General features: G+C 37.7%; 2 protein-coding genes across 7 annotated transcripts; one reads left to right on the forward strand and one right to left on the reverse strand.

Annotated features, from left to right (window-relative positions):
* Positions 1-271: 271 nt before the first annotated feature.
* Positions 272-10,207, reverse strand: LOC108825810 (serine--glyoxylate aminotransferase). 2 transcript variants are annotated; one of them, XM_056994324.1, is made up of 5 exons: positions 10,052-10,207; positions 9,245-9,760; positions 8,786-9,152; positions 593-803; positions 272-513 (listed from the first exon to the last, which is right to left on the reverse strand). In XM_056994324.1, the coding sequence occupies exons 2-5, from the start codon at positions 9,732-9,734 to the stop codon at positions 376-378; spliced, it is 1,206 nt and encodes a 401-aa protein (XP_056850304.1). In that variant the 5' UTR covers positions 9,735-9,760; positions 10,052-10,207; the 3' UTR covers positions 272-375. The 2 variants fall into 2 exon arrangements, with proteins under 2 accessions (XP_056850304.1, XP_056850303.1); XM_056994323.1 differs by having other exon boundaries at positions 9,245-9,765; positions 10,052-10,206.
* Positions 10,208-10,773: 566 nt separating this feature from the next.
* On the forward strand, positions 10,774-18,237 carry LOC108825085 (uncharacterized). 5 transcript variants are annotated; one of them, XM_056994325.1, is made up of 8 exons: positions 10,774-11,535; positions 12,175-12,577; positions 12,760-12,896; positions 12,966-13,047; positions 13,124-13,180; positions 13,341-13,413; positions 13,542-13,647; positions 13,834-14,046. In XM_056994325.1, the coding sequence occupies exons 4-8, from the start codon at positions 12,994-12,996 to the stop codon at positions 13,934-13,936; spliced, it is 393 nt and encodes a 130-aa protein (XP_056850305.1). In that variant the 5' UTR covers positions 10,774-11,535; positions 12,175-12,577; positions 12,760-12,896; positions 12,966-12,993; the 3' UTR covers positions 13,937-14,046. The 5 variants fall into 5 exon arrangements, 3 of the variants coding, with proteins under 3 accessions (XP_056850305.1, XP_056850306.1, XP_056850307.1); XM_056994326.1 differs by lacking the exon at positions 13,834-14,046 and adding an exon at positions 17,381-18,237 and having other exon boundaries at positions 10,775-11,535; XM_056994327.1 differs by lacking the exon at positions 13,834-14,046 and adding an exon at positions 14,089-14,504 and having other exon boundaries at positions 10,775-11,535.
* The last annotated feature ends 1,523 nt before the right edge of the window (positions 18,238-19,760 follow it).

Genomic DNA, 19,760 nt, shown 5'->3' on the forward strand with positions numbered 1-19,760 from the left:
TTCTTTGCTTGTCCGGTTTAGCATTTTACTCATTCAACCTTTTTCGGTTTTCCAAATATTCATTTTGAAAAGCGGATAATAGCAACCGAAAGGACGGTCTCTGGACTTCTTTTGCACCAAATTGGTGTGAAAGACCCAAAAGGAGGGAGTGGTCGAGTTTGGATCCACTAACAGTGTTATCAGCTAAAGTTAACGTCCTGAATTATTCGTCGTGAATAAGAAATACATTTGACCCTTTTTAAAAATTTGTTGGGAATAATTGCACATAAAAGATAGATGATTTAGTAATATATAAAAGAAGTGGAGAAAAGATAAAACAAAGTTATATTATACAATGAGAGGGAGAAAAGAAAGACAGAGAAACAGGAATATGAATTAGATCCTAGAAGGAATGAGAGGGATGTGGTGCTGAAGATAAGTAGAAGCAGCTGCAACTCCACTTCCCAATACAATCGGGTACCCAACATCCTTCAGCATCATCTCCACTCCAGCCAAACACCCAAGAAGTTGCAACTGCGTGTTAATTGGTACTGTGATTAGTGTGTGATTATATTAATCAAAAACTGGATTACAAACATATAGACAAACGTACCTCATTAAGGTTTCCAAGGTGCCCAATTCTGAAAACCTTTCCAGCCACTTTGTTGAGACCAAGACCAAGACTTAGGTTGTACCTCTTCCACGCCCTTTTCACAATCTCCGTACTGTCTATATTCGGTGGCACAACGACGGCTGTCACTGTGTTACTTATCCACTCCTCCTTCTGTGTACAGTTTTTCAGGCCCCACGCTTCCACCGCCAGCCTACGTATACAACACATTAACAAACAACTTTTAGTTGTAGCTCAATTGGTGTACTAAAAGTCTCTTGTTTGAGATATTTCACATCGTAGTCAGAGATCATTTAACTACTACTATATATAAGTATCAAGAACTCATCCAGTATTCCGATAATTTTCTTTAAAATTCTATTATGTAATCAGTATAATGGAACAAACCGCTACAAGGATCATTGCTGCAGCACAGCGGAACGTAGAGCGAAGTGCAGAGAGGTCTGAAGCTTCCCATTTAGTAACTCCACCTCCTCCCCCGGCACCACAAAGGAGGCTCCCGACCCCAAACTCAAGAAGGAGTATAGGAAGAAACACAAGATCCAGGAGACCTTTAGCAAGTCCTAGCTTTCAATTCGGAGGTAGCGCTAGTAACAGAATTCTAGGCCACACGAGGACCTCTCAAAGGCATGGTGATATTTGTGTTCACGCACACCAATTAACCTAATGTGCACACTACCACAATCGAATGGTATGTCGATGTGGCACTTTAGGATCGAATTCACAGAGACCAACTCTTACACTTTATTTCTATTGGATCAATACTTAGCTAAAACAAATATGGGGTTTTGTTTTGATGGTAACGTGCAAAGCAAGTAAAATAATATAAATGAGAATTCAATTTAAAGAGAAGCTAGCCTAGGGTTACTTCATCGGGTGCTAATACTTGTGAGCTAAACAATTATTCAAGTGCTAATAAGAACAGTCTAGAACTCGGATCACTCAAGTAGAACAGTCCACTGTCGTGGTACTGCTCCCTATGCTGATCGATCTCACCGTCTAACTGTCGTTGAGGTGAGAAAGCGACAACAAGCAATAGAGATCAAGTCCGATAGGTTCACAGAACACCCTAATATCTACTTTCGCTGATTAGGGTTGCAATGCTCATTCAAAACAGATCTAGCAACCTATTACACGGTTAATGAACAGGTTAAACCTATGATCTAACATTAAGCGGCCAGTTTAATGCAAGCAATAAGAACAGTTATGAATGAAGACAATCAATGGATTCACTTATCTATGTTTAGCTCACGAAATCAACACCCTAGAACCCTAGACAAGCTAGCCGACTACTCAGCCATGACACAAGAGATCAAAGACATGGATACTGAATAATACTTCATAAAAATAACAGAAACAAAGAGAGGGTTCAGGATAATCTTCTCTATGGAGAGAGAGATGGAGCCTTCTCCCTTTGCAATAAGCAAATTCAATAATCCTAAAAGTCTCCAATGGTTTCTTGTGTCTCCAAAAAGCGTAGAATGATGTAGAAAAATAGAAAAAGAAGTTATATCAAAAGCCACAGGCGGCCAGAGAGAAAAAGAGGATAATTAGGGCAAATCCCGAGATGTTGTATTTTCCTTATTCGTCGGGAACAACCGCGGGATCACTCCGTCTGCTTGTTCCGCTTGATCGGGAACAGTCATCAGACTGTTCTGCGTGAAAATCACCAAACTGCACTGTTTTCTGCTTCTTTTGTTCCAGCAGGTCCATCTCCCATCCAGTGCAACTCCAGACCTGTAATGACTCGAAAAAGACTAGAAAGACTCGATAAAGACTTGAAAACCAATTAGAAAACATATATACAATGATGTATAAAACACCATATATCACATGGCTTCCCTCACGCTTCACCAGTCCTTCCGATAAGCAGAAGTCGCAACGTTGTGCAAACAGGCCAACCTCCTATTCCACAAGGACAACCCCCACAGCGATCAGATGCAAGCTCAAGAAGCTCTCATCAGGGTTTTCACACCCTTCCTCCGCGTCTTCCTTAGTAGTTCTGAGCTGGAACTGTTATGGTTTAGGGAACCCCATAACAGTTCAAAGGCTCAAGGACCTCACTAAGAAATGCTCCCCTGACATCATTTTTCTCTCCGAAACCAAGAACCAAGACGACGTGGTATTATCAAAACTGGAAGAGCTGCGCTATGAAAATCACTTCCTCCTCTCCCCAACCCCCACGGCTTCAGGTGGACTCGCGCTTCTTTGGAAAGGTGATGTAGACATCCAGATTCTCGAGACAAATCAGAACTTTATTGATACTCTTATCAGCTTCAAAGGGACGACCTTCAATGCCACCTTCGTCTATGGGGCACCTGAAATAACAGACAGACAAGCTGTTTGGAATCTGCTCTCAGATATATCAGAAACACGAAACTCTCCCTGGTTCCTCACTGGAGACTTCAACGAGATTACCGACAATTCTGAGAAAGCCGGTGGAACGGAGAGACCAGAGAACTCCTTTAATGCCTTCAGATCATTCCTATCAGCATGTGATCTCTTCGACATCAAGCATACAGGAGACTACTTGTCATGGCGAGGCCAGAGACACTCTCATTTGGTTCATTGTCGCCTAGACAGATCTCTGGCAAATAGCTCCTGGTCTGACCTTTTTCCCAATGGCAGAACGCACTACCTCCCGTTTGAGGGATCAGACCACAGACCCATCTTGTCAACCTTTGACTCGAAAAAGAAGAAATCTTCTGGCATCTTTCGCTATGATCGCCGATTACGCAACAATGAAGTGGTTACTGCACTAGTCAAGACTGCATGGGAAACTTCTACAGATCTGCCAGTAGCAAACAGGATCAATAACTGCAGGAAAGCAATAGTCAAATGGAGCAAAGATTTCTATATCAACAGTCAAAAGAAGATTACCGAGCTAAAGAACTCTTTGGATGTTGCCATGACCTCAAGAACAGCGGATACAGATACAATCTCCCTGATCAACCAAAACCTTCTCAAAGCGTATAGAGAAGAGGAGGAATACTGGAAGCAACGAAGCCGCCAGCTGTGGCTCACTTTAGGCGACAAGAATACGAGCTTTTTCCATGCATCCACCAAAAGCAGACGAGCTAGAAATAGAATCACAACAATGGAAACAACTTCAGGCACTCCAGTATATGAAGATGCACAAATTGCGCAAGTGATCTCAATTTATTTCAAGGATATCTTTACCTCGTCAAATCCTCCTGCGGCAGAAGTGGTTACGAGAGCCATTACTCCCTGCATCTCGCAAGCAACAAATGAGTCATTGACTGTGATACCTTCCTCAGAGGAGATTAAAAGAGCTATGTTTGCCATCCATCCCGACAAGGCTCCAGGGCCCGATGGTTTTTCAGCAAGCTTCTTCCAATCCAATTGGGAGGTGGTGGGACCTGCAATTGTAAAAGAAATTCAGTGCTTCTTCACAACGGGTGCTCTACCGTATTCGATCAACTCTACGCACATCAGACTCATACCAAAGATCCTCAGCCCTAAGCTAGTCTCTGACTATAGACCTATCGCCCTATGTAACGTCTACTACAAGGTTATCTCTAAAATCCTAGCCTTGAGACTCAAACCGGTACTACAGAGTGTTGTTTCTGAGACCCAAAGCGCTTTTGTCCCGGGCAGAGCTATCTCAGACAACGTTCTAATTACCCACGAGGTGCTTCACTATCTAAAAGGATCAGGGGCTGTCAAACATTGCTCTATGGCTGTCAAGACCGGCATCAGTAAAGCCTACGACAGACTAGAATGGTCTTTCATTCGTGCTGTCCTAGAGAGAATGGGTTTCTGTGATACCTTGATCCTATGGATGATGCAGTGTATCTCAACGGTGTTGTATTCCTTCCTTCTCAATAACGAGGTGGTTGGTGAAGTGATCCCACAACGCGGCATACGCCAGGGTGATCCTCTGTCGCCCTATATTTTTATCCTATGTGCTGAAGTCCTCTCTGGTCTCTGTCAAAAAGCACAAGCGGATGGATCACTACCAGGACTACGTGTTGCCCGAAACAGCCCTAAGCTAAACCATTTATTGTTCGCAGACGATACTATGATATTCACTAAGACTGAGGTTCAGAGCTGTACCGCATTAATGGAGATTCTCCACAGCTACGAACTTGCCTCAGGTCAGATGATTAACGCTCAGAAATCCTCCATCTCCTTCTCTTCTAAGACGCCTCCTGACATCAGAGCTAGAGTTAAGGCTCAGTTGGGTATAGATAAAGAGGGAGGCGTTGGCAAGTACCTTGGATTGCCCGAGCACTTTGGTAGGCGCAAGAAGGACCTCTTCTCCTCCATCGTTGACAAAATGAAGCAGAAGGCAATATCTTGGTCCTCTCAGTTTCTCTCAACAGCAGGCAAGGCTACCATGCTCCAATCTGTACTCTCCGCTACACCATCCTTCGCGATGACCTGTTTTGAATTACCGGTTAGTCTCTGTAAGAGAATTCAATCGGTCCTTACGCGCTTTTGGTGGGATGAGAAAGATGGATAACGTAAAATAAGCTGGATTTCTTGGGATCAAATGACGTTACCTAAAAGACTCGGAGGCTTGGGCTTCCGTGACGTGCAAGCTTTCAATCACGCATTGCTTGCCAAGATAAGCTGGAGGATTTTGACAAAGCCAGACTGCCTGCTTGCACGCATTCTCCTAGGGAAGTACTGCCATAAAACCCCTTTCCTCAAAACCCCCCAGGCCTCTGCAATCTCACACGGATGGAGAGGAGTCCTAGCAGGCAGAGACCTGCTCTTACAACACCTGGGCAAAGCGATTGGAGATGGCGAATCAACAAACCTCTGGACGGACTCTTGGATCAAACCAGAAGCTAACCTCAAACCCATAGGACCAGTTTTCCTCGTGGATAGAGACTTAATGGTTGCAGACATCTTGTAAAGAGAAAGCAAAGAGTGGAATGAAGCGAAAATCAGCAGCCTCCTCCCCGAACTCTCCTCACAAATCCTAGCAGTGAAGCCTAGTCTATTGGGAGCTCCAGACACCTACATATGGCCTCTGGACAAAAAGGGGACCTATACGGTCAAATCAGGCTACTTCTCTATCAAGGCACCGCGACTCCCTTCATCTACAACGACTCCGTCACACGCCTCTCCCTGGAACTGGAAGAAACACATTTGGACACCTGAGCTCCTGCCAAAGCTGAAGTATTTTCTATGGAGAGTAGCCTCCAATGCACTACCAACGGGGGCAAATCTCCAAACCCGAGGCATCCTAAACAACACCAACTGTGCAAGATGCGGCGAGAGGGAAACAATAGATCACCTTCTTTTCAATTGCAACTTTGCTAGGGAAGTCTGGCGTTGTGGCCCCTGGAGCGACACCATACATACATCTGACGTCTCCTCTTTCAAGCCAATGATAGAAAGGTCAGGGACATGGCAGAACTTGCCTCCGTATGGGATCACTGGCAATGCTTTTCCCTGGTTATGTTGGACAATTTGGACTGCCAGAAACGGCCTGATCTTCGATAATAGAGCGCCCACGCCACATGATACTGCAATCAAAGCTATCTCCTCCCAGAGAGAATGGGAATTAGCGCAAACAAACGGACAGATTAAGACCCCTCCTCTTCTCCCACGGCCTCCACTGAGACACGATGACACCACCATCTTCTGCAACACGGACGCCGCTTGGAGAGCAGATCGACAATTGGCTGGCCTCGGTTGGATCTTCACGGATCGAAACTCCACAGAACTACACAGAGCCTCAAAACCCGCATCAAACGTCTCATCCGCTTGCATGGCCGAAGCCCTTGCAATTCGAGAAGCTCTGCTCCACGCCTCTTCCCTCCATCATACAAACATCTGTATTCGCACAGATTCTCAAGTGCTCGTCAGAGCGATTACCACGAGAAGAAGATCGACAGAACTCTATGGAATTTTATCGGACATCGACTCGCTGGCTTTCTCCCTTTCTTCCCCTTTCGTCTCTTGCGTTTTCATTTTCACTCCAAGGGCCTGCAATGGCCCAGCGGACTCTTTAGCTAAATCTTGTCTCTTTTCTTTTGGGCCTGAGGCCATAAACTCTTTGATTTAGTTTTTAATGCAAGTAACCATTTGATCAAAAAAAAAAATCAGTATAGATGTTAAAGATCTCAGAGTTCATATAAAATTATGTTTACAATAAGTTATATAGGCCTCTCCAGTCTCCACTTCTAAATGGCTTTGAATCGGAAATCCGTAGATATTCAAAATCAATTTTGAGATGATAACTAAACTAAATTTCATTGGATATGTTTTCTTGTTAAATCCCATTAGAAATAAATATTATGTGTTTTAAATTTAGATGAATAATTCTAGTTATTGTGTATATATGTAAAATAGTCGTAGCTTTTGAGATAACGTGAAAATATAGTGATTTGTGGGTTGTTTATTTGATTCTGTTTTTGTTTTTTTTTTTTTTGTGAATTATATAGAGGTATCTTGGCCCCACAGAAATGGTCTAGACTAGTCATGTGTTGCCACATAGATAAATGATGATAATTATTTAAATTTTAAGGCGCAATAATATCTCATAGTCAATCTATAAATATCCTGCAAACAGACCAATTTGCTTAATAACACTAGAAACCATAGTCTCCCACAACCGCAAATTCCTGTAATCTCAATACCTACGTTTCAACCAGTCTGACACAAAACTCAGAATCATTTCCAGTCGAGTTAATGATCTCTGGTATCTCGATTAGTTTAGGCATAATAAATGACAAGACTTAGGTTCACCCCCTATGGTGAACCTTTAAATTCACCACTCCCCTTAAATCCAATCAAAATACCATGTAGATAATTAAATAAAAAATATTAAATTATAAAAAAATAGTTTAAAAAAGAAATAACGTTAATTTTAATAACGTTAACTAAATACTAAACCCTAAATTTAAATTCTAAAGCAAAACCTATACCCTAAACCCTAATCTTATACCTTAAACCCAAACCATATATCCAAAACTCAAATTCTAAACCCTAAATCCAAACGCTATACCCTAAACCCATTCTATATCCTATACCCTAAACCCAAATCCTATACCCTAAACCCAAACTATATACCCTAAACCCAAACCATATACCCTAAACCCAAATATTATTCCCTAAACCCAAATCGTAAATCCTAAAGCCAAATTCTTAAGTTTAGGGTTTGGGTTTAAAGTGTAGAATTTAGGTTTAATTAGATATACGTTTTGAGTTTAGGGTATAGGATTTGGGTTTAGGGTATAGGATATATGATCGATTTAGAGTATAGGGTTTGTATTTAAGGTTTATGGTTTGGGTTTAAAGTTTAGAATTTGAGTTTAGGGTATATGGTTTAGGTTTAGGGTATAAATTTTGGGTTTAGGATATATATGGGTTTAGAATTTATGATTTAGGGTTTAGGGTTTAGTTTGCATCATTAAAACTGACTTTATTTTTTTTTTAACTATTTTTTTTAATAATTTAACATTTTTTATTTAATTATCTACATGGCATTTTGATTGGATTTAGGGGGAGTGGTGAATTTAAAGGTTCACCATAGGGCACCACCTAAGTCTTGTCCCATAATAAATTATATAACAAAAAATGTTTAGTTATTGTTATACAGAAACAATCGCATAGGCGGTTTATATTTTGTATTGTATAATGAAACTTATAATATAAAAATAATCAATTTTTATACATATTTTTAGTTTTTATGAAATTATAGATGATTTTTTTTCATTCTTTATCGAGATTTACATTTGTTCATGTTCATTTGATGATGTTAGTTTTAAGATTTAACGACATATATAAACCGGTTGCAAATTGGATATTTGCTGCTGTCATATAATTTAAACTATAAAAATTTGAATGTATACAATAACTAATGGTAATACAAGGGGGATAAATATATTGTGTGTTATCAAGCGTGTATTTGGATAATCCTCGTATTCTATTATTTATAGTAGCTATGCTATATATCTTCATAACAATAGTATAGCAATGATATAGTAAGAGGTAGTGGTTCCTAAATTTTTGTGAGGGATGATATGAAGATTAACTATTTGTGTCGTTATAGGTAATAGATATATTAATTGGGTCAGTTATTTGTTTTCTAACTATACATAATAAGTAGATCCATAATGCTACACTTAGTATTAAAAATATGGGGTTGCTGTTTAAATTGTATTGATATGGTTGCAAAGCTATAAACTTAATTACCTGGTGGCCTTTCCCAAACGAGCGTGACGGGCAATGACATTATCAAGTCCTTCCTCAAAGATAAGATCAAGGGCAGCTCTAAGACCGTATAGGAGTTGAATGGAAGGTGTGTATGGCCAATATGTTCCAAGCTTGTAAAACTTGAGATAGTCATTCCAATCAAAGAAGACTTTGAGAGATTTTGAAGTTTTGGTTGCTTCCAAGGCTTTTGGACTGGCGCACACAATCCCAAGGCCTGTTGGCAGAGATAAGGCTTTTTGTGAGCCAGTCAAGGCCACGTCCACTCCCCACTCATCCATTCGAAAATCAAGCGCACATATGGACGAGACACCGTCCACAAGAAGCAAAGCCGGGTGCTTGTAATGATCTGTGTGTATGCCCGTATAAAGCTGTGTAAGTGAATAATAATATAGAAAGAAAGAGAGAAAAACAGAAATATGGTTGTGATAAATTAATGACCAAGGATGGTTCGGACAGCAGAGATGTCATTGGTGACTCCAGTGGCGGTCTCATTGTGGACAATGCAAATGGCTTTGATGGTATGATTTTGGTCTTGTGAGAGCTTTGAGGCCAGGACTTGGAGATTAGCACCTTGTCCCCATTCGCTCTCAACCACATCAACATTGAAATTTAGCCTCTTCTGCTGGTCAATCCAAAGCAGGCTAAATTGTCCGATCAGAAATGAGACGATCCTGTCTCCAGGAGATAGCGTGTTAGTCAAGGCACTCTCCCAAGCACCAGTCCCGGTCGTGGGAAACATAAATGGTGTCCCAGATGTTGTGTTGAATATCTTCTTCACGTCCTCCAACAATGTTTTCGTTAGTGCCGGGATAGCTGGTGAGCGGTAATCCTCGTTGTTTCGGTTCATCGCCCGGATTACCTGTTCCGGTATGTTCACTGGTCCTGGTACGAACAGATGGTGTCTCCCTGGTCCATTCATATAATCCATTTTTTCCTAACCTTATTTCTCCTTCTCTGCACTACAAAATTAAAGTTTCCAAAATTTCTAAAATTTACGTAATCCCAAAACATAGGAAAGAGCTAAGACATGAGTATATGCATACATGACCATGGTGTGATATGTATGTATTACTTCTACGATCAACTCAAATAAGCAATAACAGAAACATAGATTACTATTTCATAAACCAATAAATATGTGTGATCGATTCAAAGAGTTATGAGACCATTATACGTAATAGAGTAACAAGCGGAGAAGTCGAAGTAGCAAACTCTGTCAAAATCAGAAAGGAGAAAGAAGTTAACCTCTGGAATAAGGCGGAAGCTCCTGAGGGCCTTTTCTTCTCAGAACTCTTTAATATATATCTCCCTTTTAAATATATTTTGACTTTTTTTTTTGAAAAGAAAAAGGGTTAAACCCGGATCAATGATGACACAAGCCTAACCCCCGGATGGAGGTACAGTCCACGAATAGACCCTCTCCTGGGCATTCAAATGAGTCGAAAGCAATAACTCATATATTTTGACTTCATTTGCATGTTTTAAAGTATTTTATTTTGTTATTTGGTGGTTTATCCCAATCACGTAGCGTCGCTTATTGGACTCTCTAGACGCGTGGCGGATAAGAGCAAGGAGAAAAATCTTTTACGGTTAGGTACGTATGGTTCATAATGTATTTGTAATACTTCTGCATATTTGCTCTTCTACTCTTATTATTTTATATTTCTTCCTTATTTTAGTGTATTTCTAGAATAATTGTGAGATGATGGGTGGGGCGGACTTTGTTTGACCTATGACAAAAGTTGGGGAATAAAGTATTGAGTCTGTTCGTGCGGTCAATTCTTGTTCGTTTATTTGACGCAAGTAACTGTGTCTGACGCCGCGTCCGTGCGTTGATCGCCGAAAAAACCTGCGTCGGCATCAAAAATTCAGCATCTGAAGTATGTTTTTACACTTTTAGCCTTATTATATTGGATTGTCTGCCTATTTCCCTCTGTAGATACATATACCCTATCTATTCCCACCCAAACTATTAAGTTCTTTCTAAACCCACCCAAACATATACTTTCTCTTTATATTTCTCCCCAAACTTTTTTATTCCCCCTCTCTAATTGAATTCTCAAATCGTGATTAATGGAACAAAAATGGCGTTTAAGAAATACAGATTGCCCAATTAAAAAAACATGACCGACATTTAAAAAAAAACCGACCCAGGTTCTTCACTTACAGACACAGATTAGAGAGAGAGAGAGAGAGAGAGAGAGAGAGAGAGAGAGAGAGACCAGGAGGAGGAACAAAGGAGATACAACGAGCAGATAGACAAGAACGAGGAACAGAGAGAGACGACAACGATGAGAAGAGTGATGAAGAACAGGGGAGAGAGATAGAGACGAATAACAGAGGAGAGAGATAGAGACGAAAAACAGAGGAGAGAGAGAGAGGTGAAGAACAGAGGAGAAAGGGAGAGACAAAGAGAGAGACAAAGATCAGCGTATGTGTTTAGACATGTAAGATAAAGCGATGAGCTTTATTTATTTTGGTATAGTATGTATTTAAACTTATGTAAGCGATGAGCTTTATGTAATTGTTTGTTAAGATGGGAAGGGTTGAAGGAGATGGTGAAGAAAGCAGATGCCAGGGAGGAAGGTTTGAAGTTGTCACCATGGTTCAGATTGGTGGTGGACAATTTCTTGATGAAGTGGTGGGATCATGATGAGAAAGGAACTCTAGATGAAGCTGTAGACATGAAAACCATCCACAAACTCTGAAACCTTCCTCTTAATGGTTTGGTAAAATCGTTCTGTTTTTTTTTGTCTTGCTCCTTTTGATGTTTGTGAATCTGTGATGATAATAATTGAAACATGTGAGACTTTGTAGATATTTCAAAGGAATCACCCAATAAAGTTTCATTTTGTATTTGGAGTTATGAATATATTTAAATGATCTAAGTTTCAGTATCTCTCTCTCTGTTTTCGGTTTCTCTATGTCTCCTCTGCTTTTCGTCTCTCTCTCTCCTCTGTTCTTCATTGTATGTGTCGTAAGTGAAGAAGAACACAAAGAAACCCATTTGACCAAAAAAAAGAACACAGAAGAAACTCTTTAAAAATAGTCCCAATTAGATTTTAAAATTTGGGACATGTTTTTTAATTGTCGGGTCAGGTTTTCTAATTGAGCAATCTGTATTTCCTAAACGCCATTTTTGTTCCATAATCACGATTTGAGAATTCAATTAGAGAGGGGGAATAAAAAAGTTTGGAGAGAAATATAAAGAGAAAATATATGTTTGGGTGGGTTTAGGAAGAACTTAATAGTTTGGGTGGGAATATATAGGGCATATGTATCTATAGAGGGGAATAGGCAGGCAACCCTATTATATTTGATTATTTACAAAAAACCTAACCCTAAATCTCTATTGACGCTGTTTGAAGCTCCATTTTGAAGCAGCCCTCTCCATCTCTCTGTCGTCTCAGTCTCTCCATTGCAGCTCTTCTCACCGTCTCGCCATAGCTCTCTTTTCTCAGCCTCTCTCCATCTCTCTCCGTCGATCTCTCTTGTCTCAGCTTCTCCATCGCTCTCCGTAGATCTATCTCGTCTCAGCCTCTCTCTCTCGACGTTCCTCTCAAGTTCAGACCCCTCAGGCTCTCACTCTCTCGACGACGCTCAGACCCTCTCAAGCTCTCGACGACCATCTTACGCACTCTCTCAAGGTCATCACTCTCAAGGTCATCACCTCTCTTTGAGCTTCGACCAAACCCATATCGAGCTTTCTCTTCTCCTCCACAGACACGCCTCTCGAGCTCTCTCGTCTCCTCCACAGACGACGCCGTACAGGTAAAAGTCTTGAGCTTGTTTTTTTCAGTGTTGTTGTCAGATTCAAATTACATTGGATCGTTGTGTTTTATGCTGCTGTGTGTTAATGATGACTCTCCTGTTTCTTTTAGTTTATACACTTTGGTTAGAGAGACAGCTTGTGCACTTTACTTTTGTAATGACACTTTGGTTTGTATGTGCAGTACATTCATGGTTTAGCTGCTAAAGGAGTACATTATATTCATCGCCCTGCTCTTACTTTCCAGGATCTTGGCTTCTTTCTTCTTCCGGTCTGACCTTTTTTCAACTCTCTCCAAGCTCAGACCCTCTCAAGTTTACGGTGAGAGACTCTCTCTGAGTTGTTTGTAATGGAACAGAGAAACTTACATGTGTGTTTGCTTTGTCTCAGGCTCTCTCAGGCTTCTCCATAGCTTTCTATGTGTGTGTCTCAAGCTCTCCTAAGCTTTGTCTGTCTTTCACTCTCTTGTAAGGTAATCAGATGATTTTTTTTTTAATTCAGGTTTGAGATTCTTGCTGTTTATTAATTGTTGTCAATGATGTTTTCAGGTCAACAACACAGATGCTGATGCTCTACTGTATGCTTGTAACCAGGACGTTGACAAAGTATATTCTTTGCTTTATTGATAAAAGAAGCTTGTTTCTTGTAACATAGGTTTCTCTGTTTTTGATGTTACTGATTTTGATGTTCTTCTCTGTTGTTATATGTCTTGTTTTGAAATTGTCTTGAGTTATGAAATTAATGGGTTTTTGTCTTTTTTTTCAGGTCTCAGGCTCTCACTCTCAGGTTGTTAATTTCTATGCTCCTTGGTGCTACTGGAGTAAACGTTTGCTAAAAGGTGCGTAGTTGTGTTCTTTTTTCTGTTGACAATTGTTGTTTTGTTCTTCAAAAGTATGTGTCTTTGAGATGGGTTTGTGTCTGATGTTGATGCTTTACTGATGGGTTTTTCTTGTTTGGTGTTTGCAGGTCTCAAGCTCTCCCAAGCTTCTCTCACTCAAGCTCTCCCAAGCTTCTCTCACTCAAGCTCTGTCAAGCTTCTCTCACTCAAGCTTCTCTCATTCATATCTCAAAGGTGATATTACTTTTCTTCTTTGGTTTATGGTTGTGCTTGATGCTAGTGATGAATTAAAAGGTGTGTAGTTGTGTTCTTTTTTTTAGCTAAGAGAATAGAGAAAGAGAAAACACGTTTGTGTTGTGAGTTACATGTAACATAGGTTTATAAGATAAAGATAATGGTAACTGATCTTTGTAATTACAGTAAACAAGAGACCTGTTACAGTAAAGATACTGTGAAGTTTCTCCTTCATTCTCACACAACAGTGGAGAACAAAACGTATTACAGTAAACAAGAGACCTGTTGAGATCGTTTGACTCGCAGCAAAGGCTAAGCTGTTTTGATTCTAACGTCTTTACACAAACCAGAAGCAGCAATGTTACCAAATTATAATTAATACAAATTCATCAGAAGCAAGCACCCAATTACACAACTGAATACTATGATTCTACATTGCAGATAAAAACTGGTGGAGTCCCATCTACAATGGGTTTTTGCTTCATTATATCAACCAGATTGAACCCAATTCAACCTATAATCCTCTCTTCATAATTCGACCATTTGGATATGGCAAAAGCTTCTCTCAGCACTATTACTTGATCAATTACCATTATCTTTCTCTTGACGATCATGAAAGAACCAGAATTCAAAATCATTATCTTGAACGGGCCTTGTGGTCAAGTGGCAGTGGACGGACCTGGGACGCTAACATGTTTCAGGTTCGATTCTCCTGCTATGCGAAACTAAGTCACATTGTTCTGTTCACCTAATGCGGATATGGGTCTATGCTTTAGGATCCATTTGAATGCCCAGGAGAAGGAGTCCATCCGCGGGCTTGCGACTCCCCTGGGGGTTAGGTCTGGTTCCAATAGTGACCCGGGTTTAACCCTTTTGTTTTACAAAAAAAAAAAATCATTGTCTTTAAAACATATTTGTCTTATTTGTTTGAAGTGATAATTTCAAAAATTAAATGTATGATTTTATCATATTTACTTCAGTATAATTTTTTTAGTATGATTGATTATGATTATAAAGTAGTTTGATGTATTATTTTTATTTTTATTTAGCTTATGATTTATGACATCAAATATTAATATTTTGACCAAAAATTTATTACCAATTAAACATAATATTCTTATGGATGTAAATATATTTAAACTACATTTTATTTATTTAAAATACAATTTTACAAATTTTTAAAAATAAAATATGAATAATTGAAAATAGTCGCAGCATCAACCAAACGAACAACCCAAAACAGCGTTATGCGTCGGCGTTCTTCGGCTGCGTCAATTTCATGCGTCTTCAAAACGAACAACAATCAGTTTCGGCATCAGTGTCAGCGTCGGTGTCGGCGTCAGCGTCGGCGTCAGCGTCGGCGGCAACCAAACGAACATCAGATAAACGAGTTTGATGCAGCCGCTGACGCCGACACCGACGCTGATGCTGATACCAGCGGCAACCACTCGCCGTTTTTACATGAGAAGTCAGAGTCAAAAAATCAGAGGATAGAAATTTTGGTTGAATTGAAAATATCAAACCTAAAAGAAACAATCAGAATGATAACTAATAATCTTCGTAAAACCGGAAACAGTCATTAATGATAACGAAATTTCGATTGAGGTAAATTACCTTCTGGTGAAGACAGATTGCTCGATTTTTCTCAGACATCTCTTAATTGATCAATCCAATTAAGATTTTCCTCCGAAATGTCGAAGATCTAATCCGGAGTAAGGAATGAAGAATGTGGTGATGGAATTAATTGAATCGTAATCCGTGAACGCTTCTTCTAACAATGGTCACCAAGAAAGAAAAAAGACAGGATCACCGGAACTGATAATTTGATCCAAACTTTTTGGTCTTTCGCGGAGAGGAAGAGGTAATTGGGATCAGACGGCGTTGTTTGAACAGAAATTGATGTTTAGTGGTGATTTTTAATATGGGCCCTAAGTGAAAATACTTCATATGTAAAACAAATTGGGTTTATGTTAATGAATTGGAAAAAGCCCAATTCATATTTGAATTCATGTTATAATTCTTAATTATATAAAACCTTTGCATATTTTTGTTATAATTTGTTTTCTTTTGTTATATTAAATTAAAGTTCTTTTAATATTTATTAAAAGAAGTCTACATTTATATTCATGCAACATTTTAATTTTTTTTTAAACACACCTAAATATTCATATTGAAGTTATTATATATGTAACAACTATATATTCACTGCATGGAATAATTCTAAATGAGGCGTAGCATATACTAATAATGTTTTCAAATATTCATTTCGCTGTTTTGTCTTTAGAATTTTATTTTATTGTTTTGGAGTTATATAAAGTTGTTTATATTATGATTATTATGGAAATTATAATATTTAATATATTCGTTGACATTAGGAATGTCTTCAAAAATATTATAACATTCAACCAAACAATTACAAACAGTCTTTTCGTTAACATCCAAAAAACAAAAAAATCTTAAACATTGTAATGACCCAAATAAAATTAAACACTGAATTAGCATGTCCAAAATATTATCCCCCTCAATTAAAAAAAACAAGAAAAAAACTAAAACCAAACTGATACCTAAATTTAATATAACTAATATCGTAAAACCTCAAATTTAATCTCACTCCGCGCAAGGCGCGGATCTTATCCTAGTCAAGTGTTAAAGGTGAAGAAGGTGAAAAAAAAGAAGTGTATGACGATGATGTTTGGATCTCTTTTCAACCGCTTCGAATAGATTACTCCACCTGAACTGCTATCGTTTAAATTTTAAATAGTGGTTTAAGTTAAGACGCATTGGAAATGATTTCTCAGAATAAAAATGATTTTGGGGATCCGATAATTTGCAAGAAATAAAAATTATATGCTCTTTCTAAAAAAAGTAAAAAAAACGAAAATTATGTAGTAAAATGTGATATGTGTGAACCGGGCTTTGTGGCATAATGGTAAAAAGTTCACAGTTGTGAGTTCCGCCATCTAAGTTCATATTCTGATCACTGGTGGATTAATATGGAGAGATTACCAACTCCTGTGGATGCCTTCGGTAGGCTCCGAGTATTAGTCGAGCGTTCCTTGGTGCATCCAGATACAGGACATAAAAAAAAGTGTGAAATTTGATTGGTTACTGTATGTTTTAATAACTACTACTAGCTTACCGATGATCGCCAATGATAACAGTATCTTTCTTGATTTTCATCCAAATGACAATAGCCCCGTCTACTTTGACGCCATACTCAATAGTCTTGAAATATCAAGATAAACAATTTGGATGGCAATCTTGCCGGTCAGAATCCTTTACCGAGTCCACGTGACTCCACAACTACATAAAGTCAAACAAGCAACACACCACCGTTTCAAGAAGGTGTTGATTATTGCAGGTTTGATTTTATTAGTTGTGGTAGTATTAGGAGTCATAGTTGCTGTTGCTTTCAAATGTAGACATGGACATAGACGTAAGTCTCAGCCTCCTCAGCCTGAGCCTTAAACAGCTTGTGGCCGTCACTTCTCTCTTGCTGAGGTCGAAGAAGCTACTGAGAACTTCGATCTGTTTGAGGAATTATACATGCTTGTGGAATTATATATAATCATCTCATTCATTTCTCCAATACATATTATACATATTTTTCGGTATTTTCTTTTTTTTGTTATTATTTCACTTCTTTATCAAATTTTGATTATATTTTCCTAATTTTTAAATATTTTTGCCAAATATTTATTTCTCTCTCTAAATATTAATAGAAATCATACAGGCTGAGGAGGGGGAGATATTGCTCCATCTGAAGACACTCCTGGGCTTTACTGGACATGGTCCAATGACGTTTTTTCCAGTTCCGGGCATGGACACAGTTTAGTTGGGACTGTTGTCGCAGAAACGATACATCTTTATGCGCCGGATGAGGTTTATAAGACTGCGAGATCCATGAGTTCCTCCCCGGAAGATAACCTGAAGTTCAATCTGAGCTGGAGCTTCAACGTGGACTCCAAGTTTCGGTATCTAGTCAGATTCCACTTTTGTGAAATTGCTCCTGGTATCGATAAGAGCAACCAGAGAGTCTTCTCCGTTTTCCTCAACAACATGACGGCTGAGCCCAAGGCTGATGTAGTTGGATGGTCTGGTGGTAATGGAATGGCGTTGCACCGGGATTTCATTGTGGACGTCGCCAATGATAACAATATATTTCTTATTCTTCATCCAAATGAGGTTAGCCCCGTCTACTTTGACGACATAATCAATGGTCTTGAAATTTTCAAGATAAATAATTCAGATGGCAATCTTGCCGGTCCGTATCCTTTAGAGTCCACCGGTGACTCCACAACTACATAAAGTCAGACGAGCCACACACCACCGTTTCAAGAAGGTGTTGATTATTGCAGGTTTGGTTTTATTATCTGTGGTAGTATTAGGTGTCACAGTTGTTGTTGCTTTCAAATGTCGACATGAATATAGACATGAATATAGCCGTACGTCAGCCTCCTCAGCCTGAGCCTTAAACAGCTTGTTGCCGTCACTTCTCTCTGGCTGAGGTCGAAGAAGCTACTGAGAACTTCGATCCATTTGAGGAGTTATATATACTTGTGGAATTATATATAATTATCACATTCATTTCTCCAACACATATTATATATATTCTTCGGCATTTTTTTTTTGTTATTATTCTGTTTTTTATCATATTTTGCTTATATTTTCCTAATTTTGTAAATATTTTTGCCAAATATATATTTCTCTCTCTAAATACTAATAGAAATCATACGATCAATGAACCAAAACTTCATCTTATAATTATTTTCAATCATAACATTACCTTATTCACTATATTATTTGACTTAAATGCAAAATATTTTATAATCAAAGTTCTCACATGTTCTGTCCAATATAATTCATCAAATCTTCAAAACCTAATTATATATAAAACATATATGTACATTATAAAAGATTAATAATTATTATAGATACGACTATATGTTTATATGAATATGAAATCATTATATCTATTTCTATAAAGTTTTATATTCCTTATTTAATATAGTATATAAATACAAAATAATTGATTAAAAATTATTACACTTTCTATAGTTTTGAAAACTAGCTACCAAAATTATTATTTATAATATCATTTATGTTATTTGGTAAGTGATAATAATTAGTTAAGATTTAAATTTTATTTTAGAATAATTAAAATAATAAACAATTATTAAAATTTTCATTCACTATATTATGTAGTTTATAAATATAAAAATTGATCAAACTTTACTATTCTTTATATAATTCAGACCAAAGTTTTAAGACAAACAACTTTATACAATTTCAACCTATTTAGAACAGTTTAAACCGAATTGAATTATCTACCTAATCTTGTATCGTCGTTTGATTGGTTTAACGACGATGCAAGGTTACTATTTAGACAGGGCTATCGTCATTTGATTGGTTACTGTATGTTTTAAAAAAATGTGTGAAATTTTTCGTATTTATAATTATGTATATTTATTTTATAATAATTATATGATAAATAAAATTCGATATTTTATATTATCTAAGTTTAAAATATTATAGTTCTTATTTTTCATTCGACATAATTAATATTTAATTACTTATACATTTACTTTATCAACATATAGTAATGAATATCAAATTATTTTCCAATATTTGGTGCAAAAACTTTTAAATTTTAAAATAACTAAATAGGGAAACATCTTCAAGTTATTTCTTAATTTATGTAGTTTATATATATCTTTACAAAAAACCTCTTTAACATATTTTATTAAATTCAAATTTAATATGTATACAAAATCTAAAGTTATTGTGCTATTAACTAAAAATATCCAAAAATAATTTAAATACATATAGTAATACTAATAAAATTACAACGGGAAGTCAATGAAATTTAAATTAGGCTAGATTTTAATATTCTGAAATAGTTATTGTAAGTGTCATCAAATAAAACATTTTTTAACTCTAGTTCAGAGTCATCAAAGGCAACAATACAAAAAAGAAACCATTGTAGCATCTGAAGGAAACAATAAAGTTATTACTAGATTATAATCCATCCTTTCAAAGGGCGGTTTTTTCTCTTGAAAATTTGAGTTCTTATATTTGAGTTTTTTTTGTAAACATATTTATGTTTAATATTA

Source organism: Raphanus sativus, chromosome 9 (assembly GCF_000801105.2).
Source record: "Raphanus sativus cultivar WK10039 chromosome 9, ASM80110v3, whole genome shotgun sequence".
Taxonomy (NCBI): Eukaryota; Viridiplantae; Streptophyta; class Magnoliopsida; order Brassicales; family Brassicaceae; genus Raphanus; species Raphanus sativus.

Excerpts from the sequence above, each read along its gene's own strand:
- LOC108825810 (XM_056994324.1), bottom strand. The coding sequence starts at position 9,734 with ATGGATTATATGAATGGACCAGGGAGACACCATCTGTTCGTACCAGGA. Across the intron at positions 9,153-9,244 it reads TGCTGTCCGAACCATCCTTG|ATCATTACAAGCACCCGGCT; the intron begins GTCATTAATTTA and ends GCATACACACAG. Across the intron at positions 514-592 it reads ACCTTGGAAACCTTAATGAG|TTGCAACTTCTTGGGTGTTT; the intron begins GTACGTTTGTCT and ends ATTAACACGCAG.
- LOC108825085 (XM_056994325.1), top strand. The coding sequence starts at position 12,994 with ATGTGTGTGTCTCAAGCTCTCCTAAGCTTTGTCTGTCTTTCACTCTCT. Across the intron at positions 13,181-13,340 it reads GTAACCAGGACGTTGACAAA|GTCTCAGGCTCTCACTCTCA; the intron begins GTATATTCTTTG and ends CTTTTTTTTCAG. Across the intron at positions 13,414-13,541 it reads GAGTAAACGTTTGCTAAAAG|GTCTCAAGCTCTCCCAAGCT; the intron begins GTGCGTAGTTGT and ends TGGTGTTTGCAG.